At 34.0% G+C, this 19,866-nt stretch overlaps 1 protein-coding gene across 1 annotated transcript in view; it reads right to left on the reverse strand.

Moving 5' to 3' along the window:
* Window positions 1-19,866, reverse strand: part of ACTR3 (actin related protein 3) — a 57,958-nt gene that overhangs the window by 17,385 nt on the left and 20,707 nt on the right. Inside the window, exons 2-7 of the mRNA XM_038565017.1 lie at window positions 17,902-17,957; window positions 14,067-14,191; window positions 9,292-9,402; window positions 5,830-5,925; window positions 4,051-4,158; window positions 725-868 (exon numbers count right to left, since the gene is read on the reverse strand). Of these exons, the coding sequence (XP_038420945.1) occupies window positions 725-868; window positions 4,051-4,158; window positions 5,830-5,925; window positions 9,292-9,402; window positions 14,067-14,191; window positions 17,902-17,957 (640 nt within the window). The remainder of the gene's footprint in view (window positions 1-724; window positions 869-4,050; window positions 4,159-5,829; window positions 5,926-9,291; window positions 9,403-14,066; window positions 14,192-17,901; window positions 17,958-19,866) is intronic.

The raw sequence follows: 19,866 nt of genomic DNA on the forward strand, positions 1-19,866 counted from the left end.
TTTGACAGCTTACATGAAGCGCTGATCTAACAGAGACTTTTATACAAATTATTAAATTATCTTAAATAGCTTTCACATTTTTCTTCTATTTACCATATCACTTGAGCCAAACACAGCACTTCTATTCTACAGTGAAATGAAATAATTATATATATTAAGAAATTTTAACAGATTTTTTTTTTAAGATTTTATTTATTTATTCATGAGAGACACAGAGAGAGAGATAGGCAGAGACACAGGAGGAGGGAGAAACAGACTCCAGGCAGGGAGCCCAACGTGGGATTCAATCCTGGGTCTCCAGGATCATACCCTGGGCTGAAGGCGGCGCTGAACCGCTGAGCCACCCAGGCTGCCCAATTGTTACAGATTTAAAAACGTTAGGATTACTATAAAGAATCCAATGAAGAAATCGAGATACAAGGACTCTGAAGTGAACTAATTATTTGTACTATAGGGAAAAAAAATCACAAAAATATAAGTTAAACTCAGTTGGTATCATTTCTTGATTCAAATGTGAAATGTGGAGATAACAGACACAGGGTTGATAATCCTGGAAAACTTCCTTATAAGAAATACAGAGAAAACATATATATAACTAAGAGTAATAATCTATAACTGGCTAAACAAAGGGTTTAAGTACTATTGTTAACCTGAGAGTTTTTCATGTTAATGTTGTAAATTTGATTTTAATTTCTAACTGAGTTACTCTCTCATTACTTTTTACCTTTACAGCCTTAGCAGTTTCCAAGGATTGTTCTGGAGGGATTCCTACTTCTCGGTCTCTCAGCAACTGCTGAATAAAATATGTTATATCTCGTCCTGCAATCGGAATGTGCTTAATACAGCTGCCAATCACATACCCTTCAGCCTAGATAAAAAAAAAAAAGAAAATTGGTAAATTAACTTTCAAGGATTTCAAAATTAACCTAAATAGCTATTAATTTCTCATTAGTGTGTTTATGTTTCCAAGTATTGCTTTATCCCAGGAAAATTCTTCTAGTCTTTATTCCTCAAAATACTGTATTGTAGAATTTGTAATACTGTACAGATATTATGAACAAGAATGGCCAGCAACTTATTCTTTTACTGGTAAGAGTTTCTAAGTAAGCCTGAAATGACTGAACATGGAAATAATGAGTTTCAGAAGTTTTAAATGTTTTGACAGCAGACCAGATAGGAAATTATTTTAAAATCTTTTATTACTTCAGTAAACAATTTAGGTAGCATTGGAGGAAATTTGACCATTAATCCACCAACTCATTTTTCCTAATGAAGTAGGCAGCAATTTCACAAGAATGAAGCATTCTATGCAGTACCATAATGTCAAATAATTAAATTCTATACAATGAATTCATAAAAGTACTGACAGGAGTCAGAAGTACAAAATACAATGTAACAAAATTAAATTTCATTAACGAAGAATATTAAGAATGTCCTCATCCATCCATGACAGAGTATTAGGGATTGGATATATATCCTCTCACCTTAAATTTAAAAACAGGACAAAGTAAATGAAATAGTTTTCAGACTCTAAACAGGCAGACAGACTAGGGCAAAGTTCCCAATGAGAAGGGAAAACAAATAAGATGAGTGCTATAAACATCCCATCTCATTTGCCTAGGAAGAGTTCCCAGACAGTGATAACAGGAGAGTGAGCCCAAGAAGAGTCAAATAGTTTCATTAAGTTGAGGGTACAGAATTTAGATTTCAGGGAAGTCAAAATGGCTGAAAGAGCTGCAGTTGACACAGAGCTCTGAGATGTACAAAGTAACACCTTAGCTGACTAGTAATCATACATTCATGTTAGGAAACCATCAAGGCCAGAGGAAGAACCTCTGGAAAGGTAGGAACAAAAATAATCCCCAAGCTTACACACAGCTGGGAATAGTTTACGTTCTCATTTAGCCAGAGTTTAAAGACCTCAAACACATGGCACTGAGTAAAATCCCCAGAAGAGTATTTCCTCAAGAGTGGATACAAAGTAGAACCAAACAGAAGATTGTTCTGGATTTGTTCAATAACAGTTAAAAGGAGCCCCTGAAAGGATCAAATGGACTCCTAATAACTATGTCCCGGGGGGGGGGCGGGGGGGACCCTCAGAAAAGATTTTTAAAAGTCCCCACATCTAGGACATAACAATGTGAACATATAGTACCCAATGAAAAATTATAAGCAAGCAAAGAAACTAGAAAATAACCCTTGACTGGGGGGAAAAATCAAGAGAAAGAAACAGAAATATCAAAGATAATAGCATTAGTAGACAAGGACATTAAAACAACTACTATATGTTCCACATGATGAAGATCAATGGAAATGTGAGCCAGAGAGAAAGGAAGACATAAAAAAGACCCAAAGAAAACTTCTCTAGAGAAAAATAAAATATCTGAAATAAAAAATACCGTAAATGTCATTATAGAATAAAGAAAAAAGTGAACTTGAAGACAAAGAACTATTCAAAATGATACAGAAAAAGAAAAGATCAGGAAAAAAATGAACAGAGCATTAGTAAAACTGTAAGACAACTTCATGCAGCTTAAGAGACATGTAACTGGAGTACCTAAGGATAAGGAGGAAAAGAAGGGAAAAAAATGTTTAGAAATAATACAGGAAAAACTTTTCAGGTATGATAAAAACTACAAAGCTATAAATTCAAGAAGCTCAACAAATCCAAGAAGAAATGGAAGGGGGAAGGAAAGAACACATTTAGGTACATCACAATCTTGAAAACAGCTAGACAAGAAATAGCACAAAGAAACAAGCATAGCACTGGCAACAGACTTATTTTCAGAAACAATGTAGGCCAAAAGACAGTAGAAGTCCATCTTTAAAATACTAACAGGAAAAAACTATCAACATATAAAATTCTACACCAAGTAAAAATACCTTTCAAAAATGAACGTAAAATACCTTTTCAAAGAATGAAAATAAGATCCAAGAGTTCACAATCAGTAGACCAGTACACTAATATATGCTAAAGGCCAGGGGCACCTGGGTGGCTCAGGATTTCAGCTCAGGTCATGGTCTCAGGGTTGCAGGACTGGTCCCATACGGATGGCTCCAGGCTCAGTGGGAGTCTGCTTGGCCATCTCTCTCCCTCCCCCTCAACCCCCACATGCTCTCTAAAATTAATTAATTAATTAATTAATTAATTGAATCCACCACTCCCCCCCCCTTTTTTAAGGCAGTGCTCAAGGCCATCATTCTGGCAGAAAGAAAATGATGCTAGATGGAAATCTGGACCTTCCAAAGGAAATAAGCACTGGAAATGTTAAGTGTATATATACAAAAAAATTTATCTTTTTCAAAATCTCTTTAAATGATGATGATTTGGTCTCAGTTGACAAGTCCTACCTCTCCCAAAATTCTTATGTTGAAGTGCTATCCCCCAATACTTCACAATGTGATTGTATTTGGAGACAGAAACTTTAAAGAGGTAAGTTAAAATGAGATGATTAGAGTGGGTCCTAATCTGATATGACTTATGTTCTTAAAAGAAAAGATTGGGACACAGACACACAAGACGACTATGTGCAGACAAATGGAAAAAATTAGACCATCTAGATAATCAACCCTGCCAACACCTTCATCTCAGATTTTATTGCCTCCATCTGTGAAAAAATTAATTTTCTATTGTTTGAGCCACTCAGTCTGCAGTATTTTGTTATACCAGCCCTAAGAGAACTAAAACCACTTAAAATGAAACAAATTAATAACATACTATAAAGTTTATAACATGTAGAAGTAAAATAGTGACAACTACAGTGCAGAAGTACGTTGTACAATTCCTATTCATAAAATAGAACATTATTTGTGATTAGATAAGTTAGAGATGTTTATTATATAGACCCTAAAGCAACCACCAAAAAATAAGCAAATGACAGTAACAAAGAAGTAGAACATAGCTAATAAGTCTACTAAAGTAGAATTGTAAAAAAATACTCCATTAATTTAAAAGAAAGTAGAGAAGGAAAAGAAAACAAAACATAGGAATATCCAATTCACCGATTTGTTATATGTTAGGATTGTGTGGTAATTTTAAAATATCCTTACCACAGGAATGACATGAGTGACACCATCTCCACTGTCTATTACTGTACCGGTCAATGTCCGTTCTCCTACTTGTCTTGAGGTCCAAGATGCAGCTAAGGCAAGAACAGCCTTAGACAAAAAGAAATATGACAGGCAAGAAAATAAAAACAAGCACAAAAAGTTAATAGAAAAAAATTTCAATGGAGTATTTAAATTTTAACACCAACAGGGTTAGGGGCACTGATCCCTCCAACACAAGCAATTAAAAATCCAAGTATAACTTCTAACTCCCCAAAACTGTAGTGTACTGTTGACCAGAAGCCATACCAATAAACAAATGACACAGATTTTTTTTTAGGTTGCATCATATACTGTATTCTTACAATAAAATAAGTTAGAGAAAAAAAAATGTTAAGAAAATGGTAAGGAAGATAAACACTTACAGTACTGTATTTATTTTCAAAACTCCACATATAAGAGGACCTAAGCAGTTCAAACCTGTGTTGTTCAAGGGTCAACTACAGTAATCTTTGGCAAGAGAATACACAATTATTTTACATTATGCAATAAAATTATTCACATCGTTTTAAGACAAACTTACAAGCTTGTATTTACTTTTAGGGGCATATTTGTATATTTTCCATGTTTTTACGAGGGCAAGAATGGGGAAGACTAATATGAAGTATGACAATACTAAGAATGCCAGGACTCTATGCTAATATGGGCTAGGCTGTATACAAACCACAAAATAAAGTGTAAGTAAGGTAAAGAAATACAAACACCCAATCACCAGTTACTCTATAGACAGATAGCTATAAACAAGTATCTCTATCATGAGATTAGTTCCAAATTTTCTCAATGCGACATGCATTCAGGAATATATAACAAGTTATTTAACCACCAAAAAAGCCATTATACACTTCTAAATATTACTATTTAGTTGGGAAACGAAGTTGGTGAAATTATATTTTTCTATGAAAAATATTGGCATGGGCAATAAAGTATAATTCTTTTAAATTTACAACTTAACACAGCTAGCCCATTTTTTAAAAACTGAATTTCATACAATCCAAGCATCAAACAAGATACATAGCCAATAATTAAAAACAGAGCTAAACTGGCTTTATTTTACCTACTTGCAATATAATAGCTGAAAGGGACCTAGAAAGTTATCTAGGCCATCCTCCTTTTTTTAACACAGAATCACACACCATAATCATTGTTACCTAAGAGAACTATACAATAGTTTACAAACATATTAAGCATTTGTGAGATGCTAGGCATCACATTCCCTACAGGTTGAAAAAATAAGAGCTGAGTTGTGATCCTGGGAAGTGGCAGAGAAGCCAGTCCATGAAGATACATTTACAAAGTAAATGTTCGAAAAACAGTACAGGGAATTATGATATACAGAATACAGAGAGGCACAAAGGAGAAGGTGGTCAAATATACCTAGTAGTAAGTCAATCAAAACAAACTATGAAATAAGGACACAACGAATGTTTCAAGGATAAATGAATATGTATATAAAATTCTTGACCTAGAAGAAACACTCGATAAATCTTACTTTCCTATTTCTGTCCCATGAGAAGCCTTGAATTATCTAAAGATCATTAATTTACTTCCTTCAACATTTCTCTTTTGCTGACTAACTCTATTTCTTATGATTTCTAAATTATTGATTCAGGAGAGAGCTATGATATGCCACAAGGTTATAAAAAATATATGTATTTTTAAGAGTGAATTAAACCAGATAAAAATTCAAGAGTCAAGCTTATCTTGACTTATGAACTTGCTTACCTGCACAGCAATGTACAAGCCTGGAACATTGAAGGACTCAAACATTATTTCAGCAGTATATTCCCTGTTTTCTGGAGTATTCAGTGGAGGTTCAGTCTATTAAATTGAATATAGACAAGACCAGATTATTTTGACAATTTTATAGGCAATTTTTAAATAAGATAATTTATGTCAAATATTTTATTTAAAAATCTTAAACTTAGAGGTACAAAAATAGACATATAGACCAAAGAGAAACTATATAAAGAATTCAAACAGATGTATTGCATATATGGAAACAATATAGTTATTCACACAAAAAAAGAAATGGAATCCCTATGTTACCCCATTAAACACTGATAAAAGGAATAAAAGACTTGGTCAAATCATCTTATAAAAGGGTAATGACAGATCCCCAGGGAGAAATACCAATGGTGTTTGCTAGTGGCAGAGTTCTCATCTATGAAAGGTTTTTTAGCAGGATGTACCTAGTCTGTTTACAACTAAAGTAAATAAGCTAAGATTCTACAAATTTATGCCATGGCTTTTTGGAAAATGTTATTTAAGTTATATAACTGTTAAGAGTATTAACATGGAGATATTTACACAGTTCTCTTCAGTTCACATACATCATTTAGAAACCTGCAGATTAAGTCTGGGCCAGAATACATTCTAATGAGGCAAGAGAACACTGAGCTGAAACAGTACTTACAATCCCACACTTCATGTTTCACCTATGCCTCATGATTAGTTAAACCATTTAAATTATTAAACCATGAAACAGGGCAAGACTTCTGATTCTTATGAATCAGATTTGACAATCTTTTTTGTTATCTCAAATATTTAAACTGAAAGGCAAACCTTTTAAACTTTAGAAAATATAAAAGAATAATGTTTTTGACCTTGAGGTAAGAATGATTCCTTAAATTTTAAGGGCACAAATTACAGAAAGAAACATGGATAACACTTGAATATATTGCCAATTAAAACATTTTTTGTTAATTTAAAAAATACTATAAAGTTTTAAAGACAATGGTCAACTTAGAGTAGACTCTGTATGTACGTAAAACCTTTTTAAAAAAAAAAGATTTTATTTATTCACTCATGAGAGACACAGAGAGAGAGGGGGAGAAGGAAAAGCAGGCTACACGCAGGGAGCCTGATGTGGGACTCAATCCCGGGACCGTGGGATCATGCCCTAAGCCAAAAGCAGATGCTCAACCGCTGAGCCACCTAGGCATCTCCATAAAACCTTTTAATAGCTAAACTACCTGATGTGTTTAAACTTATTTGAAAGAGTTTTGGAACTATGTTCAAAGCTTTGGAGATAACTTAGTGATAGGTACATATAAGATAAAAGCAAACTGAAAAAGCCAAGCCAGTTAAATTATAAACTCCAAGAAAAACAGAAGCTCTATATAAAATAAAATATAATCAGAAACCCTCCCAATAAAGAAAAAGAAACCCTCCCAATGAAAATATACAAAAAGCTAATAAGCACATGAAAAAGTGCTCAACATCATTAGTCATCAGGAAAATGCAAATTAAAACCAAAATGAAAAATCTTACACACCCACCAGAATGGCTAAAATTAAAAAGACTGACACACCAATGTTGGATAGAACATAGAGCAACCAGATTGCTAACACATTGTTGGTGGGTGTGCAAAAAGGTACAACCCCTTGGAAAAAGTTCTGAATGTTACCTATAAAACCAACCACACACCTATCCTATAATAGAGTAATTTGATATCCAGGTACTTATACAAGACAAATCAAAGTATGTCCACAAAAAGATTTAAGAATGTTTGTAGTAACCAAAATATTCTTAATAGTCAAAAACTGGAAACAGTCCAGGTAATCACCAACAAGAAAATGGATAGTGAGGCATATTCATACCATAGAATTTGACCCAGCAAATTACTGGTATATGAAACAATGTGGATGAGTCTCAAAGATTACGCTGAATGAAGTCTTACCAAAGAGCACATCTTGTATAATTTCATTTATATAAATTTCAAATATAAGCAAAACCAATCTACGCTGGAAAAAATCAGAACAGTGGTTGCCTCTAGCACATAGGAGCAGGAATTAATCAGGAAAGGACATCAGAAAACTTTCTAGGCTGATAGTAATGTTCTCTATCTTTTTTTTTTTTTTTAGATATTTTTGTTTATTTTTTTAATTTATTTTTTATTGGTGTTACTGTTCTCTATCTTGACAAGAGTTTTGTTTACACAAATGTATGCATCTGTTAAAATCAGGAGATGGCAAACAACATCATGCATCCTGTAAGACAAATCCATCTCATCACTTGTTTTTGTAGATACAATTTTATTGGAACACACTGAAGTACTGTCTAAGGCAGCTTTTCCTGTTACAATAGCAGAGCTCAATAGCTGCAACAGAGACCATATGGCATTCAAAGCCAAAAATATTTGCTATCTGGTCCTTCAGAGAAAGTTTGCCAATGCCTGCTCAATACTCATAGAATGCTAGCGTTAAGATTTGTACATTTTATAGCATGTGAATTTGTGAACTTTATATACATAAAAGAACTATAAATAATGAACTCTAGTTGGTGATATGCATGCTAGTGTACTTAGGGGTGAAATTACCCCATCTGCAACTCATTCTGAAGTAATTAAAAATATAAAATGGAGTGATGGATGGATAACCTGCTAGACGTCATAAAGTAATTATAATAAAATTAATATTTGCATCTAGGTTATGTATATGTGGGTATCTACCATAAAGTTCTTTCAACTTTATGTTTATGGTCTATAAACAATATTCACGAATTACAGTAAAATAAAATCAATGGAATATTGATTCCATGTCTATTCTATAGGGAGGGGGGAAGATAGGGATTCTATGTTGAGAAGGAGGATAAAAGGAACAAAATATCCTCACCTTTCCTACTAGAAAGCATTAGTGTCTAATATTTAAATAAATAAGAAATAGAAAACATGTTTAAATTTATGAGATAATGATCATAAAAAGCTCTTTAAAAATTTAAAGTGTTTGTCTCTAGAGACTATGAATCAAAGGCTGGGAAAGGTGAGAAAGCAGAGTGCTATTTTTTTGTTTTAAATCTTACAGCATTGGATTTTTGTAAACTATATATTGTATTTCTGTTGCCAAGAATTACCAATAAAATAAATAATCAGATGAGTTATTTAAAAAAGCAAAGAGCCATATTCCCAAATATTTTTTGAACCTTACTGTTCCTATCATAAAGATTACATATTAATTATGAAAAGAACTTTCTAAGTGCCTAAACCTTGGTGCTTCAATGTATCGTAACTATTGGAACCCAGAAGTGGATGATCTTAAAGACAATACAGCATTATAATGAAGTCTTTTAGACACAGAACAATTTAATAAACAACAAAGTATGCCCTAGTGAGTATAAATGTGATGAAAACATTCTCATTATGTTTTTTTCAAAAACGTCCTTGGTGAAATTATAATTTGTACTTACCAAAAGAAAATAATGATCTTCTGGTTCTGCCCTTAAATATTTAAAGATCACTTGTTCCATAAACCTTTCCATCAAGTCCCAATCTTCAACTATACCATGGCGAATTGGCCACTATCAAAACAAAACACAAATGAGATCTTAATATCAAAAGTAAATAAAACTACCAAAAAAGGAGAATATTAAACCAGGACAGCATTTTTCATGTGTGATTTAATGATGTAGATTATCCTTAGGAGACGCATACTTTACTATTTAGAGATCAATTAAATTATTCCAACAACATTTTCAGATGATTCAATTAAAATACATAATGTAAATGTTAAGAGAATCATCAGAGCAATCCTGTGATAGACAATCAAGAAGGATGAAGATTATCATATATGCAATTGCATTTAACAAAGAGCTTAATCTGTATTAAAATAATCTGACTAAATAAAACGTTACTGGCGGGGGGGATTGAAGATTTTATTTATTTGATAAGAGAGGGACAGAGAGCACAGGGGTGAGCAGGGGGAGAGGGAGAGGGAGAAAAGAATCTCAAGCCAACTGAACCCAACCTCAGGACCCTGAAATCATGAGCTGATCAAAAATCAAAAGCAGATGCTTAACCCACTGAGCCATCCTGGTGCCCCAAGAAGTATGGTTTTAAAAGAAAGAGGAAAACAATAGCTAAGAGACTGAGGAAAAGATTAGGAATAAAGATTGAAAGAAGCTTTATTGTTCTGGTTTGTTTGCAGCATTTAAGTCTTCCAAAGACTTAAAAATGTGTTTAAAAGAACAGATTCACTGCAGAAAAACTCTGGCCTCTTAGCTTACTGACTTCATCATCTTTAAAGATGTCTTTTTCATTCTGGCCGCAGTTTATATCTTAGTATCACTATCACATCTCTAAATTCCTGAAATCCAAATATACCCCTCTTGGATCACAACCTCCTCTTCTAGCATATTCTAGCAGCCCACAATACTCTTGATCATAATTAAACTTGCAGTTCACTGGTTCTTGTAAAATTATTCCCTAGCCATCAAACCTGAAAACACAGACACACACACATGCACACGTACACAGTTTAGATTTTATGCTCCATCACTTCATCTATACATATTTCCTTTTCTCATTCCACCTATCAAAACCCAACCTAGCATGACCCTACGTTAAATTTGCCTATATCCAGAATGTGATTACACTGAAGTCACATACATTACATAACGAGGTGGATAAAACTAAATTGCTATTCTCAAGTGAACCTAACTTTGCCTGACAACCGTTTCCCTTACTCTGTTCATCTTCACTCTTTACAATGATAATTTTAAATGTTCTCCCTATTACTTGTATTTTACCTCCTAACCCGACAACCTGGGCAGCAGAGATTATGTCACCTGTATTTCACAGAGAAAGCAGAGGCCAAAAGTCAGGAATCTAACATCCCTTCACCAAATCTATAAAACTGATTCCATACTTAATGGTTTCACTTTTTTAAAATGTAAGAGACCCTCCATATATCAATTAAATCTTTTATGCTCTGGATCCCATCCCTCTAGCTTTCTTAGGACCTGGATTGGACTCCATCTTTTTCTTGTTACTTAAATCTAATGGCTCTTTCACATTAGCATTTAAACATCTCTTCCATCTTAACTGCACAACTTGTCTATTCAACAATCTTTGCTTCCCAATCACAGCCAAAAGCTTCACTGAATATTACTGTCATTTTTTCCTAGCCTAACATTTCCAACCTACCTCTACCCAGCCTCAATGGTTCTCACTCTTCTAAAATTATTATTAAGGTCACAAATGACATCCTTGTAACTAAAGACAGTAAATAATATATGGGCGCTAGCTTATTTGATAGCTTAGCACCATTCTACAGTTTACATTCCTTCTTGTTTAGCCCAGTCTCTCTAACCCCAGCTTCTCAGTCTCCTTTCTAGGTTTTTCCCTTCTATCCAATTCTATCCAAACCTAAATGGTATGTTGAACAGGCTCCATCCTGGGCCTCTTTCCAAATACATTTCCCTAAATAATCTCATCCTTTCTAGAGGTTAATTGACACCTTCCAAATATTTGTCTCCAGCTGTCTTGTTTCTGAGCTCCAAAGCCAAATATTGCCTAGCAATGTAAAAGACAACTCTCAGGTATCTCAAACATAACACATTCCAAACTAAACTTATCATAACTTTTCTCCCTAAACCACCCCAGTCAAAAGTGTTTCTTCTCAAATGTTCTCAATCCCAACAAATAAGAGGCAAGATGACTATCAAGGAGCTGGAAACTGTCCTCAAGTACTATTTACCACCAATATCTTGTTAGCCATTCCCTGTTACTCTTTAAATATCCATTTTTTCATTCGTGGCAAAAAGTAAGATTTAAAAAAAAAATTTTAAGCCATAACTCATATACATCTAATCAGTCTTCTAGATTTAATACCATTCTACAGCAAAGAAGTAAATATAGAAAGTAGAGGATCACGTTAAAGGACAAAAGAATGCAATCATCAGAATCCAGAAAATGGGACAATTAACAAGACAAATAATAATTTTTTCCATAAGTAACAGAAAAAAGAAACACACACACAGGGTAAAGAACCTTTAGAGAGACCTAAGTAAGCAACTTGTCAATCAAATCCAAGGAGTACACTTCAATGAAATCTTGATTCAAACAAATTAACCAATATAAGAAATAATCAGAGAAATGTATTGACTGAATTGCAGATATTAAGAAAGCACACACCGTATTTAAGTGTTGTATTTATATTTTTAAGTCTTTAGCTTTTTTTTTTAAGATTTTATTTATTATTTGACAGTGAGAGAGAGCACAAGCAGAGAGGGAATGGCAGAGGGAGAGGGAGAGACAAACTCCTCGCTGAGCTAAAGCCAGATGTGGGGCTCAATCCCAGGACCTTGGGATCATGACCTAAGCCAAAGGCAGACATTCAACCAGCTGAATGTTCAGACACCCAGATGCCCCTAAAGCTCTTTATCTTTAAGAGATAAAATATTTGTAGATGAAATATATGTTGGATTCACCTTAAAATATTCAGGGAAAGGGGGGCAGTTACAGATAAAAAACAAAGGTTCGCCACAGGTTGATAACTGCCAAAGCTATACAGTTGCTATATTACACTCCTTTCTGTACTTTTATATATACGAAGTTGTCCATGATAAAAGTTAAGTGTGTGTGTGTGTGAGATATACAAACACCTAATTTCTGTTTCTAAGTATCCTCACTGCCATCACTATTATCCAAGTCACTAATATTCTTTGCCTCAGCTATAATATGGTCTCCCTGGAATCATACTGTGTTCCCAAAAAATAAAAACAGCTAACACATATTGCTCATTCATTAGGAACAAAGCACCATTAACAACTGCTTTATATGCATTACTTTATTCAAACCTCCCAACAATCCTGAAATACTAGAAATATCTCCATTTTACAGATAAAGTAAATGAATGAAACTCAGAAAGGTCAAGTTGCTGAATAATATCACAAAGCTAGAAGGTAACACAGTCAGCTTTCCAGCCCAAGTACAGAGACTCTGACTTTGATATTTGTGCTTTTAGTCACTAACATTATTCCTCTAGTGAAAACCATTAATGTTGCCCATAGAGCAGAGTTCAAATCCTTTCACATGGCCTAACAGTACTTCCAACCACCTTGTCCTGCCCTACATACCCAACCTCCTCACTTCTTTCCACCTCATTCTCTACACTTCAAGCACGTCAGTTGTTTATTTCCAGTTTCCCTTACACTTTGAAGGCTTCTTGAATATTAGAGTCTCTGCCTAAAACAACCTTGCCTACAGAATTCATTCAGCTAACTCCTGTCTTATTCAAGCCTCAGCTTAAAAGATATTCCTCAAAGACTCACCTGAATTCACAAACTAAGTTAGCCACTCCTGATATATATTCCCAGAACATCCTACATTTTCCTTTCCCTAATCCCATAATTCCTGTAATTATTTCTTCGATGTTTTCCTTTCCACCTCATTATACTAGCCTTGAAGTCAGTGAAGCCATTTTTCTTATTTGCCACTGTATTCTCAGCACTTAGTGATGTTGTTCTACACACAGTAGTTGTTCATTAATTAATAAATTATGAGAAGGGAATAAAAGAGGTACAAAGGAGAAAACGTACAAATCAGGCAAACTCAATATCTAAAAATAAGATGATGAAGGTCACAATGGGGTTTGCCTTTTAGAGTGGCTAGGGGTGCTAATGCTGGGAGTAGGCATAAAGAGAACTTCAGGGTTACAAGATATGCTCTAGATGCCGAGCTTTTATGATTAAGATCACAAACATTTTTAAACTACAAAATGGAAGACTTATGTACTTTTACTATATAGCAATTATACCTCAATAAAAAGGGAAAGAGAGGAAAGGGTCAGGAACAAGAAAAGGGAAAAAAAAGAGAGGAAGAGAGGCATTTCCAGGTGACATAAGCTTCAAAAGAGAGAAACTGTATAAGCCTGAATAGAAATGGGAGAGACATGTCTCTAGATGTGGCAATGTGGAGATCAAAGAAAGCGACTCACATTGATGGCTCTGAGATCTAATGACTAAGGAAAAGTAAATAATGCTCGTTTGAATGGGTGAAAATTTTTCTCTAGAGGAAAAAAACAGAGTTAAAGCAAGGTTGGGAGAAACCATGGAGGGAAAAAATTTCTATTGTGAAGAGATTAAGGGTATTAGGCCTGTAACTGAGAAAAATTCCAGATGGCACAACCATTGAACAAGCTGATTTTTAAAAGAAAATATTTATACAAATCATAAAAACATACCTTTGTTGCATACGTAGGTTTTTCTATTGCTTCATCACCAATAAAGAAGTCTAGGTCATCAACACCTTTCATCACCCGCCTTTGAGCTTGATCACCCACTTTTGCGGACTCCTTAATAGCAATACCTTGAAAGTAAGTTATTTATACATATCAAAGTTTGCTTTTTTTAAATGAGATAAAAATTTTAACTTAGATTTCTTCCATTGAAAAGTACTATTAAAACATGATCTAACATACTTAAATTGTTAAAGTAAATCACAGAAGTAATTTACGAAATTGATGACAAAACTTGCTTTAACACAATGAAATCTCAACTTCCATTCAGAGACAAAGGCTTCAAGTGTAAAAAGCCAAAAAAAGAAATACTGCTGTGGGAATGTTTCAATTATATTTTTTAAAACTATGTAAGATCTATTTTGATTTGAGTAAAATTACAATCCACCAAGTCAATATATGCTTGATGGACGATCAGAAAGAAAAAACTGAAAACACTAACAAATGAAAATAGGAAAACTGGAAGAAGAATTTTTTTTTTTAAAAGCTTTCTTCCTATTTGCACTATTATGGACTGGCAATTTAAAAATAACACTGGCATACGGTTCTGTTAAACTTTAATCACACATACAAAGGCAAATTTCAAATCATTTAGATAAAACCCACAATAATCCCCTTAATTAATTTTAGAAACCCAACACAGTTTTTTTTTAATTGATTATTTATTCATTCATTCATTCATTCATTCATGAGAGAGACACACAGAGGGAGAAGCATGCTCCCTGCAGGGAGCCCAATGTGAGTCTCAATCCCAGGACCCTGAGCCCAATGTGAGTCTCAATCCCAGGACTCTGGGATCACGTCTTAAACCAAGGCAGACACTCAATCACTGAGCCACCCAGGCAACCCGAACCAGCACAGTTCTCAACCTAAAACTTGCTATATATTTTTTAAGTTATAAATTTCTGAATGTGTTGAGTTAAGCAGTCATTCATTCAAAATAATTACCTGCATGCACTTAAGTTGATCTAGCATTCAACTGTTACACTTTCACTTAATTATATCCTAAATAAGATGGTTAGAAAATACTGAAGGAATGACATTCTAAATCCAATCTACTCCTTCAAAATGTTAGAAAGCTTTTCTGGTAATTTATTTGTAATGTACATATACACCCAGATGGCTCACTATACCTTTCCTGAAAAATAAAGATGTATGCAAATAACCTTGAACCACATAAACAAGCTTTTCAAATCAAGTATCTGTGCTTATCAGTGGCAATCAACTGTATCTGCTGATTCTAAGCACCGGACTTGCAGCATTAAGATTGGTTGAAAAACTCCAAAATCAAAACTCTTCTTTCAGTAGACAAATGTATTTTTTAACACGATGCAACTTCTCCTAAGACAATGATAACTAAAATTGCATATTTTGGCAAAGAGATGAAAATAGAGACTAGATACAAGGGTGATGTGCTCCTAAGCTTCAAAAGATCAAGATTTTATGGGTCTCCAACAAAGACAACACAGCCACTTAAGAACATAAAACATCAGTAATCTCATGAAATACATGTTTAATCACAACATAACACTTTATAATAGATTATAAATCATGAAAGAACAAAAGCAGCATTTTATGGGTTGAATTTTCTCCCCCAAAGGTATGATGGAAGTCCTAACCCCAGTACCTCAGAATGTGACCTTATCTGGAAATAGGGTCTTTGAATTAAAATGAGATTATTAGGGTGGGCCCTCATCCATGATGACTGTTGTCCTTATAGAAAAACGAAATCTTGACTCAGCCACATAGAGAAGCCAATGTAAAGACAGAGAAAAGATAGCCACGTGACTGGGACGATGCATACACAAGTACAGTAACACCAAGCATTGTCGGCAAGCATCAGAAGCTAGGAGAGGAAGGAGGGTTTTTCCTCTAGAGCTGTGAGCAAGATCATGGCTCTGCTGACACCTGATTTTGAACTTCTAGCCACCAGAACTTTAAGTTTCTAATGTTTTAAGACACCTAGTTTTTGGCTTTTATTATGATGGCCTTAGGAAACTAACATATACATTAGGGTCTAACACTAAACTCAAATGTAACCAAAGTCAACTATAGGTCCACAAGAGTACTTCCATATTAGTCAGCAAAAAAGCCAGTATTTGTCACCAAATTCTTAAAATAAACATCAATATATTCATACATAAATGTGGGAGAAAAGTAAAACAAAACAAAACAGCAAACCTGTCCTTCAGAATGGAAAACAAAACATGCATAAATAAAACATAAGGAAAGGACAAAAGTACCATCAAACTAAGACCACTATCATCACGTGAATGAGCTATTTCATCAGTATCACCTAAAATCTATTCTATGAATTAGATTTAGGTAGTAGCTTAAATTCTTTTTTCCTCTTCTTTTTAAATTGAAGTATAATGGACATAAAATGTTATATTAGTTTCATATATATAATGTACTCATTCGACAATTCTACACATTATTCAACATTCACCATGGTAAGTGTAGTCACCTGATCTGTCACTGTACAATGCTTTCACAGGATTACTGACTATATTCCCTATGCTGTACTTTTCATCTCCATGACTTACTTATTTTATAACTGAAAGTTTGTACCACGTGGTAGTAGCCTAAGTTCTACATCAATTCATAATTAAGTATACCAAAAGCGTATCAGAAGTATAAAGTCCAACAGGCTACTAGAGAGTTAAATTTTTTAAAAAATACATACACATATGTGTATATGTGTGTGTATATAAACAAAAGTTCCCCTTTTAAATACAATTTTGACCGTGTATTTCTATTTCATGTTTAATTTTGTTCTTGCTGTATTGATACAAAATCACTGGCCTACTTATGTCCAACGAGTGTCCATTTGAGACTAAAGATCTGCAGTTTTGGACAAGCTTAATAATTTCTAACTGGTTCTCAACTTCACTGACTTGAAACCTAAGCTGTTCTCACTACTTTGCATGTTTATTTTTCCACTTTCTTATTTTCATTAAGAAGAATACAATACACAAAAATACTCAGTTGCATAACTACTGTGTAAAAATGGTGACACTAAGAATTAGCATCACTGAGCAATGGCTCCAAAAGTTTTTCATCCACTATGTTCAAGTCTTCACACAGCAGTAGGACAAGCAGATCAGAAGTTTTGCCATATAACATACAAAAGGTAAACCACTTGAAAGTTGAAAGTACAGAAGTATGTCCATCAAGAACCAGACGCATAATCCATGCTAACAAATGAGAACACTAACAAACCAAGTGTGAGAATATTTTTTAAAAACTACTAACTACTGAAAGTCAATGGTCAGCCTAAAGGGTAGTCAACCACAATAGGACAAAACAAAAACAGTGAAAGTCTAAGTTACAAGACATTAAAAAACAGCTGAAGTCAACCTCTCCAAAATGAGATGGCATCCTTATTTTGAAACATGGACTCTCATCAGGGTTGTCAATAAGCTCAGGCCTGGCAAATGGTAATCATGTCCACACATTAAAGAATAGTCTTAATAGGTGTGGGATGGAGAATGCACTACTTAATATTTATATCCGCACAGTGTTTGTTAACAGCAGTATCCTCAGCAGAAAACTGTTTAATTATCAGCTCATTTATTTTTGTCTTTAAAAAGAGACGATTGGTAAATTTGATAAAACAGCTAAAATGAATGTTGACAGGTGTGGAAATGAGGTCACACTCATCAAACTATGTTTTTAAAACATAAAGTCTCATACAGTGTCAGAAACAATTATCTTTTTACTTTATTACAAAAATGATATTTAAATCAACTTATTTGTGACTTAAAAAAAGAATACTTACAGGAAGGGATGATAAACTGTGGTTCTGTGTTTCCAGCATATCCTAGTTTTGTATATCTACAAAACAAAAAGGAAAATTTTAAGGATTTCCCTATAAAAAAAATAAAATAAAAAAAAAGGATTTCCCTAGTATCTTAGCAATTATGAATTTATTTCTCACATTTCCATTTGCTATGAAGATTCCTCTGTGAGTAAATATACAAAATCCCATAGCTTCAATGCATTTAAACTTCCCTACTTTCCAAAGTCATACCAAAAGTATACCCAAAGCTTTTTTTTTTTTTAAGATTTATTTATTTACTCATGAAAGACACACAGAGAGAGAAGCAGAGACACAGGCAGAAGGAGAAGTAGACCCCCTGCAAGGAGCCCAATGCAGGACTCCAGTCCCAAATCCTGGGATCACACCCTGAGCCAAAGGCATAGGCTCAAGTGCTGAGCCACCAAGCAGTCCCTACCCACAGCTTTTAATAAGAAATTCCACTTCTAGAAACTGATCCTGAGGGAAAATTCACTCATATGTGAAATAACATAACAAAACTATTTGCTACAATCTTACTTATAACAGCAAGAGACTTAAAGTAACTTAATAAAAATGAAATGAGAAACCAAATATGCTAAATTTATACTGTTGTATGATGTAGCTATTAAAAAGATTGAAAAAACTCTTTATGGACTAATGCAGAACTATCTCCAAAGTGTGTTAACTGAACAAAGTAAGGAACAGAACAATGTTTCAAGTATGCTATATTTGTACAAAAGTAAGGGAGAGGGATAAGGACATATAAAATATATTTGACTGTACAGAGCATCTCTGGAAGAATATAAAGCTATCAGTAATTCTGCTGGTCTCCAAGGAGGGAACTAGGTAGGTGACAGGAAGGGGTAACACGGAGTTTTTTTATTGCTTATTTTTTCATACCATTTGAATGAATTACTACTATTCAAATTAAGTAATTTTTAAAGGTTTTGCCACAGTGGATTCAGCCTATATTCTTACAATAACAAAATAATGGCAACAATGATGATCAGGAACTATAAAAGCTAATAAGCTTTTTAGTAAGTTCCATGTTGTGGGCTGTATAGAAGATAGGTGGACTTTTTCTATGGCTATGCATGAAAACCTATTAAATATGAGCAGGCTTTAAAGAGAAAGTAACAACATTTTATATTATTCCATATTCAAACTCACTGCTAAACAGCAGGCAGGTGAACTGCTGTGAAATTCTTAGATTCTAATAATATCTGCAAATTTTTTACTAATTAAAAAAAAAAAGCTCTCTTTAGGAGATATTTTAGTCCCAAAACTAAGTTCAAAAACTAAGAATGCCAAATATGCTAAATTGTTAAAAATAAGGAGAAAACATAAACGGATCCAAATGTGATATGCTCTGACTAAACCTCTTCCAAGATTCCCCACTGCCCACATTTAAAAAATAAACAAACAAAACTTTGCAAGGCATACAAAAGAGCTCCTTTAATATTTGGCTTCTGACCACCCTTCCCAGAAGCCTTGACACACTACAGGAGTCTCCCTAACCATAGAACTGCTCACAGTTTCTGGACAGACCAACTCATTTCATGCCAGGAGCCAATATTAACACTGTTAATATTACCACTGTTCCAACTACAGAAGATGTTCTCCTCCCAATGCTGAATGCATTACCCACCCTGAAAAATTCAAGTATCAATGTCTCTATATGAAAACCTTTTTTAACCTTCCAACAGTATACTTTGGAACTGACATATCTTATTACAACAAAGACTTAAAAAGCAAGACAATCTAAAACTGAGCCACATCACCCTAAAAGTCTACTCTAACACTTACTGGAAGGATGAATACCTAATTATTTCATCTAATCCCTCCACTTTTTTTTTGTTTGTTTACCATTAGTCACCATAGCAGTTCAAGTCATTATACACAATACCTAACAGAATGCCTTATTCTATGACCCCTACAAATAGA

Source organism: Canis lupus, chromosome 19 (assembly GCF_011100685.1).
Source record: "Canis lupus familiaris isolate Mischka breed German Shepherd chromosome 19, alternate assembly UU_Cfam_GSD_1.0, whole genome shotgun sequence".
Taxonomy (NCBI): Eukaryota; Metazoa; Chordata; class Mammalia; order Carnivora; family Canidae; genus Canis; species Canis lupus.